Genomic DNA, 16,321 nt, shown 5'->3' with positions numbered 1-16,321 from the left:
TAGAAGATCCTTTCTGGAGTGAAGCAAGGAACCTCCTCTGATGCCATCTTTCATACCCAACATTTTATCTTCCACTTAATACGGTTGGCTCTTTATCAAAGTAAACCCAGGAACTGGTTACACTGTAAAACTTTTACTGCTACTAGGCCAAATCACTATCATCAATTGTTTAGACTATGGCAAGTAACTCCTAGTAGGTTCCCCATTTCTAAGCCAGTCTACTCTTCAAACTCGTGCACTCACTGTGCTGTTCCAGATCATGTTATTACACGGCCTAAAGCCTCCCAGTAACTTCCCAGCTCACGCAGAGAGGAAAGCAGCGGCCTGACAGCATGTACAGATAACCACGCAATCCTGTGCTATCCTTAGTCTGCAAGGACTGAGTTACTCTAAGAACATGCTACATGTGCCATCTCCTCAGGGCCTTACCTTTTCAATTGTGACTTCCTTTTATTGGAAAAGTCATCCTCCTAAATACCTGAATGGCTTGTTTATTCACCAACTTTAAATGTTCACTGAAATGTCACCTTCTCTGTCTGGCTTTCCATGATCATTCTATTTAAAACTACAAAAACCAGAAAAATCACTACTTCACTATCACCACTACTGCTCATTTTCCTATTTACTTAACCTTTTTCCTGAGCATGTTTTAGTTGCTTACACATATGTGATTTGCTCATGTATCATGTGTATTGTTATTTTCTGTACCCTGACTAGACTAAGTATTAGGGACAAATTTTTGTTAAGTCTTATTTACTCATGTAATCTCAGTGTCTAGAGGAGTGCCTAGCAAACAATTCTGTGTTTAATTCATATGTGTTGAAAAAATGAGATCACGAATGAGAAGATAGTAAATGATAATCCTGGCATATGTTGCTGAAGAATGATAGAAACTTCGCAAACGGCAGGAGGCAACACCAGAACACAAATGAGTCAAATCATACCTCTAACAGCATAGTGACAGCTGATGAAGGTACAGGAGATCAAAGTGAATACACTCAACATCTGCTTCCTGCAGAAAGCAACAATCACTGGCACAGTGCTTAATGCAGAGGTTCAAGAGCATCTCGAAGAATGGATCAAAAAGTTGGCAGAAGGTGTTAGGAACTTCTGATTAGGGTCCATCTCTAATAACTTAGACTGAAAATGGGTAAAAGTATTAGTGGGCAAGTGCAAACACTGGGTTGATATTTTATCAGGCGCTCATGCAGGAAAGGACTAACTTAGGAGTCCTGGGTTGCTGAAACACTGCACATTCACAAGAAAAGCCAGGATAGGCCGTTAGCCAGCTCGTAGGAAGTTAAGTGCTTACTCTTCAAAATCTACCTTCTATGAGTGTTTTTGTACGCCAGAGGTGTTGGGCCACATGACACCAGTTTGAGTAAGCAGCTCGCAGAAACAACAGCAGGAGTGATGGATGCTGCTTTGGTTTGAAGAAGCGATAAGCTGAGCAGTGCAGGGAGAGCCACAGGTGCTTCCAGCTTGTGGGAAAGACCCACAATAGCCCCGTTAAATAAGCCTCCTTAACACTCTCACATGCCATGACACACGGTTCCGAGAAGACCAGTAAGTCCAACACTCTCACCTCCACTAGGGAAAAGACACCACAGAGTTTGCACATGGACTTTGTCAAACGCACCTTTCCCTTTCCTGATTTGAATCTGTATTTTTTCAGTATAATAAACCGTAACCAAGAGCAAATCAGTTTTCCTGAATACTCTACATTCCAATGAAGTATTGAGCCCGAGAGAGACCTCAGGCTCTGATCATTAACGCAGTCAGAAACAGGACTTGTAGGGCTGGCGTCAGCATGATGGAGAGTAAGAACGCCCAGTGCTGTACTCCTCTATAGAAATAAACTTAGTTGTTTATTAAATAAGCAACTATACACTGGTAAAAAAGCTCAAGCTCTGTTGACTAAAAGTGCTAAGCATGGACGTCCTTTTCCTGTGCCTGGTATAAAGGAGAAACTTTCAAATTTTCATCAAGTATGATGTTAGCTGTGTGCTTGTCATATCTGGTATTTATGATCTTGAAATGCATTTTTCTCTGTACACACTTTGGTGGGTATATTTATTTTCACTTCCACTTTTTTTTATTTTCTTACACTGTTGCTTATTTTTGTACAGCAGTTCATCTCTCTGTCCTGTGAAGCCCCTGTAAATCTCCCACATCACCCGGAACCACCGTACGCTCCCCTGAGCTCTCCCCTGCCTCTTCCAACCCTCTCCCCTCACATGCTGTATGCCTCAGGATTCAGCATTTTGTCTTGGAGCACGTCACAACCCACTATCTCTCGCACAAACCTCACTCAGGTGACGAGAGCTAGACTTCTGAGCTGATACTTGAATAGCATTCTGAACTTAAAGCTGCTCATAGAATGATTGAAGATGTTGTGGCACGTTGAGTTGGGATGAGTATGTTTTGTGTGAGACAGAAGTAAAACTTGGGAATCTAGAAATTGAATTGTCATGGGTTAAATTATTACCCTTCCTAAAAATTATTACGTGTCATCCCTCATTCCTATTAGAACCTGTTAATGTTAACTTATTTGGAAAAGGATGTTTGCAGAGACCAAGCCAAGAATTTTGAGTTAAGACTGCCCTCTGTTATCCAAGTGGGCTTAAGCCAGTGGTTGGTGTCTAACATTAAAATGAGATGGAGGTAGATCTGACAAACAAGGAGGAGAAGTGACGGTGACGGAGAGACCGGCGTGATGGGACTCACGACGGAGAGCTACTGGCTGTCGCTGGGGACGACGTAGGAGAGAAAAGGGGGAAAGGCGTCCTTATCGCAGGTCCCCAGAGGAGAACGCAGTTTCGCCAAACCTTGCTTTAGCATTGTGATCTCCAGAACTGAGAGCACTTTTATGTTGCTCTGAGCCCTGAACTTAGTGGTAGTTCATTACAGCAGCCACAGCAAAGTGCCCCAACTAGGAACTTTGCTGCCTTTGGAAAGAATATGCTCAGCGCACTGGCAGTCCTATCCGGAACAATTAAGGCAGAAAAAGAAAGAAGTCACTCATCTTAGGGGAAAAAAAGAAATTGGTTTCTATTTTCAGTTGACATATATATATATATATATTTTTTTTTAAAGATATTTTTATTTATGCATACAACAACTGGGACACAGGCCAGAGGTGCGGGGGTGAGAGGATCCACCAGAGACTGAGTGGGGAGCAGAGCAGGCAGACTGATGAAACATACTGCTGAGGGGAGCAGCGGGGAGACAGGAGAGGTCTGCTGCGCCCTGTGGCTCACTCCCTGGCCGGGGATCAAACTCCCGCTGCAGTGGCTGTGGACAGCATCACAGTGCTGAATACTTAACCCCGTGTGCCACCAGGGAGGGCCCGATGACATATAGAGAAAATCCTAAGAAATTTATTTTTTAAAAAATCTGTCAGAATAAATAAATTCAGTAAAGTTGCAGGATACAAAAACCAATACACAAAAATCAGCTGCATTTATCCACACTAGAAACAAAATTTCTAAAAAAGAAATTAAGAAACAAGTCCTATTTATAATTGCATCAAAAAGAATAAAATACCAGGAAAACATTTAACCAAGATGGGGAAAGACAAATCACACTGAAACCTGTAAGATCATAATGAATGAAACCAAAGAATGGACTGAAAAAAAATCATGTTGTTATAATGTTCATGCTACCCAAAGCAAAGTACAAACTGAGTCTAGCCTCTCAAAGTTCAAATAGTATTCAAAATACAAAACCCTAAAATGTGTGTGGAATCATAAAAGACCCTGGGGAGAGCCACAACAATCATGATAGATATCTAAGATAGATGATACCTAGGCAAGATATCATACATAGATGGGCAATTAATTTTACAACAAAAAAGCCCAGATATACAGTGGAAAAAGGTCCTACCAATTTTTAAAAGACAGATAACATGCAAAGTTAACTTTCTCTAACCACAACAGAATGAAGTTGGTAATCACTGAAAGAAAACTAAAAAATTCACAAGTTGGTGAACATTCAACAAAGACTCTAAAATAACCAATGGATCAAAAAGGAAGCCAAAGGGAAATTTAAAGCAGAAAATGCTGAATAAAAGCCAAGCACAGCAAACCCAAGTTTATGGGACACTGTGAAAGGAGTGATGAGAGGAAAATGACACCCTGAAATGCTTACAGTAAATAGGACGACCTCCGATTTACAAACTAACCACAATTTAAGGAACAAGTGAAAAAGAAAAAATTAATCCCACAACTAGCAGAAGGAAGGAAATAACAAAGAGACAGAGAGCAGAAGACTAGAGAAAATCCATGAAACCAAAATCTAATTCTTCACGAAGATTGAAAAGAAAAAGGCAAACCTTTAATTAGACTAAAAATAAATGTATAAAGAGCGAAGGAAAATCACTATTAGTAAGGTATTTACTAGTTATAGAGAGGGAGATAATAAATATCCAGTGGAGAAACTTGGCAACACCATGTTAACTAGTGATCAGCGCTACAGCAATAGTAACAAAGTATATGGACAACATTTATTCCCGGATAAAGGGTCTGAGGAAGACACATCAGGATTCAAATCCTGGGGCTTGGCCTGTCTGACTCTAAGATACCATACTGTTAGTCATTAAATGATGAAGTGTATTTTCTTTTAAAAAGCTTATACATGGATTTGTCTGGGAAAGCAGAAAGGAACTATTATCAATCAACTGTCCCATTCATTTGTGAAACATACCCAATTTTGTAGTTACTTAAAAAGTGTAATTAGTGGCCCTCCCTGGTGGCGCAGCGGGTTAAAGCGCAGCACTGAGAAGCTAAAGCCGCTTCCGCATGAGTTCGATTCCCGCCTGCCCCGGAGGTGACCACAGGGCGCGGCAGACCTCTCCTGACCCGCCCGCTGCTCCCCTCAGCAGTGTGCTTCTCATCTGCCTGTTCTGCTCCCCACTCTGTCTCTGGCGAATCCTCTCACCCTCCGCATCTCTGGCCTGTACCCCAGTTCTGTATGAATAAATAAATAAATCTTTAAAAAAAAAAGTGTAATTAGTGAGCTAACGCAGTACCCAAGTGAGGCTAATACATATATAAAAGCAAAAATGGAATGGAAATGTCTTCCTCTAAGTTACTGCAATACATAAGCCCCTTCCCGCCATTTTCCCCCAACAAGCATCTTAATGTCCTTAAGAAGAAATATTCTCCAAAAAACTGACCGTGAAGGTCAGCAGGGAGTAAGACGCAAGGCTGGAGTGCGCACCTAAGTCTCTGTAACTCCAAGGACAGCATTATTTCTAGCATCAGACAGTGACTTTTAAAAGGACTAAGACCGAAACAAATGAACAAATACTGGGGGGGAGCAGCTCCCCAGAATGTGTGAAGCAACATACTCCAGATGAGTGAGTTAGTTGCAAATAACTGAAAATAAAAGTAGTCAGCACAGCACTGATGCTGTCATTGGTTAAATTAATATATAAAGCCTTGACCCATTTGCAAAGTGTAACGTATTTGTTGATGAGGGAACTGGGATTTAATTCAGAACTCTGCAAACTGACATTAGTAAGATGTTGACGATTTCCATCAGTATAAGCTGAATGAAGCTTTAGAGGTGGGAATTAACATTCCTTGTTCGGAATTGCAAAGGCTGTATTTTCATTTATTATGTCTGAATCTGTTAAGGCTGCCTTCCCATCCAATGTCAAAAGCTGTATAATTAAAAGGTACAAAATCATCTACACTATCCCAATCACTTTAATAGTAGGAAATAAGAAATTCAGAACATTGGGGGAAACTTGAAAACACAATAATGGTGTAGGTAATGATGCAGTTCACAATCATACAGTAAAAATGCCCATGTACACACACACACTGAATAAATCTCTATCTCCTCAAGGAATGAAACAGTTCAGTCTATAGTATTGATATGATATTACAAGTTTTTGAAAGTGTTAACATTATAAACATTAAAATAGCAATTACTGTAAAAGCAGCAAACAATCAGCATTTAGAGTACTTTAATAGGGTTTCTGTCATCACCCGTATGCATGAGTACATGTTTGTGCACCGTAAACACAGATTTAGTGCTCTTTAGTTACCTTTGCAATAATTACTTCTTTCTTCAGAATCTTCATAGCATAGTATTTCCCACTTGCTTTTTCTCGAACCAAAATAACTTTTCCAAAAGTGCCTTTACCTAGTAGTTTCAAATAGTCAAAATCATTCATTGTCTGAAAAAAAAAAAAAATCAAATATTAATGCAATTTTTTTGAAAACATACATGCACACCTTTGTAACACTGACTTAAAAGCAAATTTTACCATTGTCTAAGCACCCTGATACTGACAGTCTGATGCAATCATGAAAGCTGGAAATAATGTAAGCCACTGTCAAACATTAGAGAAAATTATTCAAAACCTTTAATTTCTCGGAGTCTCCCTGGTGGTACAAAGGGTTAAGTCTCAGCACTATCAAGCTACCAGTGGCCACTGCTGCCTGAGTTTGATCCTGGCCAGGGAGTGACCCACAGGGCCCAGCAGACCCCTCCTGTTTGTCCCGCTGCTCCCCTCAGCAGTGTATTTCAGTAGATCCACCTGTTCTGCTCCCCATCTGTCTGAATTCTCTCACTGCCCCTTCACCTCTGGCCTGTACCCCAGTTCTGTATGCATAAATAAATACAAATACAAACCTAGAATTTCTTAGCTGGTCAAATTATCAGTCAAATGTAAGAGCAAATGAAAAATAAAGTCCTGCTCGCTCACTTTCAGGGACTCAAGCTTTTAAGAATTCAGTAATGTCAGCACCTCCAGACATTGTGATATTATAAAGTGTCCCCCCAAAACATTCCTGAATGTTTTTGCTAGCATTACTCCTGAGGAGACAATACTTTTGAAGGGAGCTATTTGAGACTATAATCCAGCAAAATAAAGATGGAACCCATCTTTATTCAAAATCAAGAAAGAAAGCCGTGTGTGTAAGAAAAGCTGAAAACAATCCTGGAGAGAGGAGTGAAAAGAATTCTAAGAAAGACAGCTGTACAACTTCTCAGAAAGCAATTTATAAATACAGATCAGGAAATCAGGAAGCTCTAAGAATGTACTTAATTCATTTGCAAACGGCAGTTTCACTGCTCATCCCCATTTCTAAGCCAGTGAGTCCCGCAGCTTTTCCAAGCAGGACCTGTTATTTGCTCTCTGCAACACCACGGTACGCGTCCTTCTCACCTCTGTCAACCCCTTCACAAATGTGTACAATTTTCATGTTGCTTGTCCATTCATGCCCTTCTTTCACCAACTTTCCATGTTGGTGGATTTTTTTCTTTGGAAAAATCCTTTAATTTGAAATTCATTTTTCGATGAATTACAGAGGGAGACGGTATGCTTAATTTAACATCTTGAATTTAAACTCAGTTTAAAGGGGTTTATGACTAATAAATTAAAGATGTGGTGTTTAACCTATAGGCAACAAGAAGTTGTTAAAGATTTTTGTTAAAGATTTTTGTTGCTTTTTATGTCAGGAAAAGCATAAGCTAATGACCCTACCTTCTACCTTAAACAAGAAACAAACAAACAAACAAAAACATGAAAAGAATTACAAGGAAATAATAAAATAGGAGCATAAATCAATTCTATTTCAAAAAAAGAAAAACTACAGAATCAGTGAAACCAGAGCTGGTTCTTTGAAAAGACCCACACAATTGCTAAATCTCTAGCCAGATTAGTCAGGAACATAAAGATGGCAAAAATTATCAATTCAGGAATGAGAGAGGCAGTATTAGTAGTACAGAGTCTACAAATATTAAAAAGATCGCAAGGGGATATTACAAACAACTTTATAATAAAATCAACAGCTTGCATGAAATGAGTTATTTCTGGAATGTTTCAACTATGGAAACTCACTCAAAAAGAAATAGATCACTGAACAGTTCTCTCTCTACTAAGGATAGTGAATTTGTGGTCAAAAATATTTCAGGAAAGAAAACTCCAGGACCAGATGGTTTCACTGGTGAATTCCATAAGAATTAAAGCATATATCTATATCTATATATGAACTCTTATAGAAAACTGGGAGAATACCTCCCAAGTCACTCTCTGAGGCCAAAACCAAATGAAAACTAGGGGCCAATGTCCCTCATGTAGATACATGTAAAAAATTCTTCAACTTTGAGAAATGAATACTTACATTCATTTCCAATACTATTTGCTGCTGTAATTGTGATAGTTTTTCCAAATGTTAAGTTATATTGCCTTAACCATTAAAATTTCTAGTTCTAAAAAAAAAAAAGCAGTAAAGACAGCAGGAGGAGTTAAAAGTATAGTGATTAGTGCAATTACAAATCAGTCATGGCACTAAACAAACAAAATGAAGTTAACAAAGCTAGTTGTCATTTGAGCAAACCATGGTAACAATAAATAGGCAGACTCCAAAGGTGGTAGCATTTAGGCCAACAGTGTCCAAAGAAGGTGACCACGAACGTCCCCTATGTCGATGTGTGTACCCTGTGCTTCCTACGGAGAGGCGGGCCCAAACGCTCTGGGTCCCGTTTGAAGTGTTCCGAAAAGACTGGGCCCTTACAGACGTCGCCTCTCACCCTGCCACTTTCTTCCTCACAAGCGAAAGGTCACTTCTGAAAGCCAGCTGATGCTACCAGGAAGCCCAGGCTATCTGAGGAGGAGAGAAGCCGTGGCCAGAGGCCCAAGGAGCGGAGACGGGTCACGTGCAGAAGACCAGAGACCCAGGACATCCGAGGAGGCCCGCGTGCTTGTTGAGTGCCGTAGCTGAAAAGATGTGCGTGAGGCCAGGAAAAGCCCAGGCAACCGCCACCAGGGAAAACCCTGCTGCTGGTGAAGACATTACCCTCGGTTTGTACCAGGGCGGCGAAGAACTGACAGACGCCATTCTCCATCAGCCGCAGTGTCACTCTAGTGCTCAGACTTCACTTGAATAGCGCCCTCCTCATTTTTATAAAAAGCACTGGAAAATGATAGCTGCTATTACTAAATATGTGAACGGGAAAAATTCTTGCAGATCAAAATGAAGAAAATAATTTGTAATTTTTTATTGAATTTTCAGATGAAGAGTAACATATAACTATAAAATACCAGCATACGTCTTAAGAATTTTAGGAACAAAAGGTTAAAAAGTGTGAGAGTCTAAATTCCCTTTTAGTTTGTCAGCATTAAAAAAAATAAGGACATTGCATGGGAACTATCCATAATACTAGTAAAATAAAGCAACCTATATGATAAAATTGGAAATAAAAAATCTATGCTGAATTTCGGAAAATTTGAAAAGTATCTCCAATACTAAATTATTAGGTTTAATGTAGCATAAACAGTAATAATCTAGACTTTATGAATGAAATGTAACCTGTTATAAAACGTTTTCCTCTTTGGATATTGCTAAGGGAAAATGATGCAATGAGATTTTAGTAACAAGTTAGAGCATGAGTACTCTCCAGAAGTTATCCTCCAAAACCCAATCTTAAGAATTAGGGATTATTTTACATAGTTACAGTCTTTTATCCACAATCTCTAATATACCAGTGTGACTTTTTGGGTTAAAAGATGCACATGCCCATACAACACACATTCAATGAATGTATCCAAAATCACACATTAGAGTGAATGAAAAAAGACTGTTAAGCAAAAAAAAAAAAAGACTAAAATATGAACACATTTTTGATGAGGACTGTAAGGAGACTCTCAAAATATGCAGAGATTTTAGCTTATCTGGTCAAAACAGAAAAATTCCACGCACATTTACAATGTAAATTTACTTATTTTACACAATGAAGTCCTACAGAACAACTACAAAAGGTGCAGGAAGGAAGGTGAGAAGGAAGCCTAACTCCGCCCATTTTCTCTGGTGTTTCCAATCTCTACAGCACTGCTTAAGGTCACTTCTCCCTCCTGAGTTACGCTGTCAAGCATCACACAGTTCCAGCAGACTCCAACCTCTTCTGCAAGCTAGTCATTGTTCTGAGTTATTGTATTCAGATATCATGTCATAAAATTCCAAGAACAGGAGTCAGATGTAATGGGAAAACAAGAGATACTGTTTCTAGTTTCTAACTCAAGACGAAGACACCAACCGGCTGTCCCAGGCGGCCGAGGTCGGCATTTAAACAGTAAGTAGAGTTTGGGTCCTCTAGATCCTTCTATGCCGTGCCCTTCACATACCTGGCAGGGCACAGAAAAACAACAGCAATGGCGGCATGGCAGAATGAGATCAAGCACCTCTAGGCCCTCCAGTAAATTTCCTTGAAAACATAATCAATGTTTGGGGGGCGGGGAGGGGGTTTGCAATACTGCACATGATACAGGAAAGCAGGTTCATGACTTCAGTTGTGCATCCTCCCACCGAAGCATCTATTTGCCTTTACCATAAACTACTGGAGCGTCTCCCCAGTTTATGTCCACTCTCCCCCACCCCTGACCCTATAGCCTCAATTCTGCAGTGACATTTCTAGATCTTTTCAAACAGCACTGTTTAATTTAAACAGAACAGCGCTCGAGGTCTTTGCCAGGTCTTCGGTCTCTTCTCTCCACTCCCCCTATCTTTCCCTCGCCAGGGGAAACTTATTTATTTCCTAACACCACTGTCCACTGTACAGAATCTGATCTCTTCCCTCAGGTACGACCCCCCTAAGAGCCTCTTAGGCTCTTCCTAGAGCCATTTAAGTACGCAGAGCAAGTACCATGAACGACCTACAGCTGAGAGAAGGGGCCACCTGGCTTGCTCTTGCAAGAGTTGAGGGTAGCTCTGAGCATCACTACCGAGTAATGCGTCATTCTACTGCCCTTTTCTCAATATATATAATAAAGCTTAATGGGGAAAAAAAAAAAGTGTTCCATACTCTCCCCTTTTCACATCCTTCAAAATATTTGCTGCTCTTCATTCACAATTCTGGCAAATTTCCATACTCATTTCCAAATTTCTATCGTCCATCAAATAGTATTTCTAGCTAGTTCCTCTAAATAGCATTTCTAAGCTTCTCACTTTCAACCTCTAACATCCTCAATATTTATCATTTTTATGAACAAGAATTTTAAGAACTCCAGAATTAAACAGGATATAGTTGGTTACTGAAAAGGGACTAACTGGAACCTGATTTTAAATTTATAAGCACAATCAAATTTCAAATTATGCACATGAGCACATGCCAAAGAAACTGTTTGAGTAACTGATAAAGCCAGACTGTGGTTTTACTTTTGCAGTAACTGAAGAACAAGATGGCTTAAGAAGTTGGCTTAATAAAACACAGGAATTCTTAAATCACTAACATAAATTATATGGATAAGTGTCTTAAAAATTAGTTTTCCTACCTGAAATTTACAATCTACCCTATCAAACATATTTTAAAATGATAAAATGGCATGCTCGTCTATCTCGAACATCTATCTTTAATCTTAAAATAACATTTTTTATATATGGAAGTTGCTGTTCAACTGTCTACAGCCATGAAACCAATTAAAATTCGCCATACCTATATAAATGAGCATGTATTACTCTGGTGCACCGGGGGAAGGAACATTTTATGCTCCCGAGTGGTTCAAGAGTCAATGTAAAGGACATTATCAAATAAAAGGCTGTTGCTTCCAAGATTGTTCCTGCACGTGCTGAGGTAAGTGTGGCGAGGATACTAACGAGAAAGCAGACCAGAGTCACTTCTGCTTCTGCCTTAAGGAGCACACAGAATGTCAAAGGGGAGATGACTCAATCATTGGGAAACTTTTAATTTCAAAGTTTCTAGCATAGCATAGCGAAGAGTAAGGGAAAAATGCAAATTACAAAGCAGAACTATGGCATATCAGTACAACCCCATAAGAAGCCCTATCAATATCCAGTGAAAGCTCAGCAACAGAGATAACATGAGTAATTACTTGGTTTTAAACAACAACAAGGCATCTCAGATTCACCCGAATAAAAACAACTCGTACCCATGTATGTGTACGTTGTAACTGGCTGACACCTTTGCAAAAGCAGTTTTTAGCCTATTTCTTCTACATACCTAACTGTTTATGTTGAGGAATAAGTTACTACACCTACCTTTCTTTTATGATGAGTTGTGGAAGCATCCATCTCTTCCTCCCCTATATTATCAATCTGTGAAGTTGGACTGCAGTTCATCCTCTCCTCCTCTTGCCTCTGAAGTCTGTCTGCTACAGCCTGGATGGCTTCCGTCCATTCTTCCCTATAAAAACAATTAAAATATCCCATAAATAGGGGATGACAACCAATTCAAATATAGCCCTTTCCTAGATGAAACCAACTCAAGGACTCTATTCCTGGGTACTACACAGGAATATAAAGACATAGATTCATTCTTATTGCAAGAGATAAATCCTGAAAGTAATTTACATTAGAGGCTTAAAGTTAGTATTAGCATTTACTATTACGGGAGGCATATGAAAGAAAAAATAAGGGAAGGGTTATAAGACAACTAATATTTTAAAAGTACAGTTAAGTTTTAATTAGGAACATCTTAGCTATAAATTGACTCACAAAAGTTTGCTGTACATTTTTTAATTTACTCATTATAAGGAGAACCATTATCAAAATCTTTTGAACAGGTATGATATGTCACAGAACATTTATTTTAACATGAATGTGAAAATCAGCTCGTTGGTTTATTTTTTAAAAGTCTGTTAGACTTTTGAGATGAAATGGATTAAATCTATAAATCAATTTGGAGGAAATTTCCACTTTAAAATATTAAAACGTCGAATCTATGAAGATGGTATAAGTCTCTATTTAATTTTTCATTTACAAATGCAGTGCTTTACAATTTTCTGTGGAAATCTTTAACTGAATACATTTCTAAATATCCCTCAAGCTATTTTATACAATTTTTAAAATTTTATTTTTTAATTTTCTTGCTACTGTTCAAAAATACAATTCCTTTTTAATATGTTGAGCTAGTATCTTGAATTCCTGCTAACTGTATTTATTAGTTCCAGCAGCTTTTGTCTTTTCTGTTTTTTCTAGATATGCAACTATACTGCTTGCAAATAGAGTAGTTTACGATTTCCCTTCCAGTCTGCTTGCCTTCTACTTTTTCTTACTTAAATTGCACGATCAGCACAATGTTAACTAATTGGTAAGAGCAATTTTTATTTTGTCCCAAGATTAGACAGGAAGTATTAAGCCTTTAATCTTAAAGTGTCATGTCAGCACTAAGGTTTTAAAGATGCCCTTAAGTTGAGTGTCTCTCTATTCTTCATCAGTTCAATGCTTGTTTGTTTTTTAACCAAAAGTACTGAATTTGTGCCAAAAGCTGTTTCTGAATCTACTGAAATGACCGTGTATTTTCCCTTCCATTATTTTATTAAAGTAACAAATTTAGTTGAATAATTTCTATATATTGATGAGGTTTTGAATTCTTGAAAAAAACTCCAGCTGCTCATGATGCATTTTTTAAATATAATTTTTGAACTTAATTTACCAAAATATGGCGATGAACTTTGCATCTATACTCACAGGTACGTTGGGGTACAGTCCTCCCTTTTTATGAGGCTTTGTCAGGTTTTAGAATTAAGGGGATGTTACAAAACGGCCTAGGTTCTGGAACACAGGAGCTATCTAACATTAGTGGAGAAACGGTCTCTGTCCATTACTCAAAAAACAACTGTTATAGGGTTGGAAACATGGCTTCTTCAGATGTTTCACAGAAAGTACCTGTCATCTGGGCATATGAGAAGGATATATAGTTACTAATTCAATTTCGTGCCCTCACAGTTCGCTGTTCGAGTTTTCTAATTTGGATCAGTACTAAATTTCTTCTCTCTCTTTTTTTTAAAAAGATTTATTTATTTATTCATACAGAACTGGGGTACAGGTCAGAGATGTGGAGGGTAAGAGGATTCACCAGAGACAGAGTGGGGAGCAGAACAGGCAGATCGAGGAAGTACACTGCTGAGGGGAGCAGCGGGCGGGTCAGGAGGGGTCTGTCATGCCATGTGGGTCACCTCTGGGGTGGGGACTGAACTCATGCGGAAGTGGCTTTAGCTTCTTAGTGCTGTGCTTTGACCTGCTGCGCCACCAGGGAGGGCCTCTTCTCTCTCTTTTTTCCTTCTACAATATTCTAATACATATTTGAATTCCATGGTTTTTTGTCTGTTTGTTTTGTTTTTACAAACAAGTAGCTTTGGTTTATTGGTCATTTTCTATTTCAGAGATGGTTGACCTTATTTCCTTCTTTCTGATGGTCTTACATTTGATTTATTCTACCTTTATAGCCCTTTAAGATAAAAATTTAGGTTACTGACCTAATCTGTATTTGATCTTTTCAAATACAGTCATTGAAAACTACAAACATCCATCTAAGCACTCGGTTAATTACACATATCAAAACTTGATATGCTTTATTTTCATTATTATTTATGGATGTTAAGTTTAATGGCTCTTCTGAATTCTGACCCAATGACTCCAGAAGGTTTATTTTTTAGGACTCTTGGCATGATGGTGGCAGAACGAAGGTGAAGGGCTTCTCTAGTGCACATATTTACAACCAAAGTCAACACCCCTGGAAGAGAAACAGAAAGCTAGAAAGCTTCCACATCTATCAGCTACAAAGGCGATAATGCAAGGGATAGAAATTTGTGGTTACACTTCATCTGCAGGCGTCGGCAGAATCCCCCGGCAAGCGGGGACCTGCTGCAGAGCACCCTCGCTGCGGTCCGCTCAGGGACACTCAGGATGGGCCTGACTGCCTCTCCGACTGCCCGTTCCAGCTCCTCCACAGTGCTCCTGCAGGCCACAGACACGCCCCGCACCCCACACCCGCACACCCCATCCTCTCCCCAATAACTCCAGGGGAGTTTTAATGCAACTATGGAAGATCAACAAAAGAGAGGAAAATAAAGCAGCAGCTGTCTTAAATGAGAAGCTACAAAACAGCCTTAACTGACATCTACCGACCACTCCAAACAAAAGCCACAACCTAGACATTTTTTTCAAGGTCATATAGCACAAATTTAAAAATAGAACATTCAGATATGAACCATTTATTCATAAACCAAAGGACCAAGTCACATGAAGCATACTTTCTCTGACCACAGTGCCATAAAGCTAAGTCAAGTCTAACACTAAAAAACAGATGATATCATACTCAACAGTTAAAAAATTCAACTTTCTCCTCTAAGATCAGAACACTTAAAACTTCTATTCAAAATAGTACTCAAAGTCCTAACCAGAGTAACTAGGTCAGAAAAAGTAGGTCAGAAAAAGTAGTAAAAAGAACTGAAGTCAAAAAAGAAGCCATTATCTCTGTTTGCTGGTGACATATGCGTGCAAAACTCCAACTATCTCCAACCCCTCCACACAATACTGCCTGACGATTAGACTTAACACTATTAAAATGTCCGTACTAGACAAATTGAGCCACAGATTTAATGTAATCCCTATCAAAATCAAATGGTATTCTTTGCAGAAATAGAATAGCAATCCTCCAACTTGTACGGCACCATAAAGAGCCAAAGCAATAATAGTAAAAAAAAAAAAAAAAATTAAAAGCTGGAAACACCAGTTTTTTTCTAAAAAATTTATAAAGCTTCAGTAATGAAAATAGTATGGTACTGGCATGAAGACAGACAAATGGAGAACAGAGTCCAACAAGGATGTGGAGACTATATAGAATGTCTTTTCAACAAATAATGCTGAGCATCCACATGCAAAATAATGAAGTTGATTTCTTTTACCCCATCCACGAAGACTTAACCATAAGACTTGATACTCTAAAACTCCTAGAATAAAACATGAGATAGGCTTTTTAAAACCAGTGTTAGCAATAGTTTCCTTGCAACAAAAGCAAAAATCAAACTACATCAAACTAAAAAGCTTCCACTGAGCAAAACAATCAATTAGCAGAGCTAAGAGGCACCTACAGGGAGAAGAAACACATGTTAACACTGACAGGCCCCAGGGCGCGGGATTCAGAACACAGGATCCTGCGCTTCGGCAGCAGAAACAGGCAACCTCAGAGAGAAACGGACAATGACTCCAACGGTCGTTTCGCAAAGAAATAATACAGATGATCAAGGATATAAAAAGATGCTCATAGTCACCAAGAAACCGCAAATCAACCACGAGCTCCCCCTCACACCTGTGGGAATGGCCGTGGCCGTGTCTGTGTGCGTGAGTGTGTTCTTACGCGCGGAATGTGTGTACACAAAGGTACCCAGGCGAGGAGTGTCACTCTGCTGATAGTCTACCCCGAGCTGAGTCTGGCCAGTGTCTCGGGCCATCCCAGACCCGAGCTTTCACTGCCACATTTCCCGAGACCTACTCCGACTCCAGCAGAGGGACGCGTCCTGCTCTTGCTTCCACACCTCCGACTCCAGCAGAGGGACGCGTCCTGCTCT

The 16,321-nt window shown here is 39.3% G+C and overlaps 1 protein-coding gene across 2 annotated transcripts in view; it reads right to left on the bottom strand.

Annotated features, from left to right (window-relative positions):
* AKT3 (v-akt murine thymoma viral oncogene homolog 3) overlaps positions 1-16,321 on the bottom strand; it is a 180,486-nt gene that overhangs the window by 65,998 nt on the left and 98,167 nt on the right. For both annotated transcript variants that reach the window (XM_004691044.2, XM_012730924.1), the window contains exons 4-5: positions 12,009-12,153; positions 6,056-6,187 (exon numbers count right to left, since the gene is read on the bottom strand). In XM_004691044.2, the coding sequence (XP_004691101.1) occupies positions 6,056-6,187; positions 12,009-12,153 (277 nt within the window). The remainder of the gene's footprint in view (positions 1-6,055; positions 6,188-12,008; positions 12,154-16,321) is intronic.

Source organism: Condylura cristata, unplaced genomic scaffold (assembly GCF_000260355.1).
Source record: "Condylura cristata isolate star-nosed mole 26May11 unplaced genomic scaffold, ConCri1.0 scaffold00029, whole genome shotgun sequence".
NCBI lineage: Eukaryota > Metazoa > Chordata > Mammalia > Eulipotyphla > Talpidae > Condylura > Condylura cristata.
This window is presented reverse-complemented; position numbering and strand designations above follow the sequence as displayed.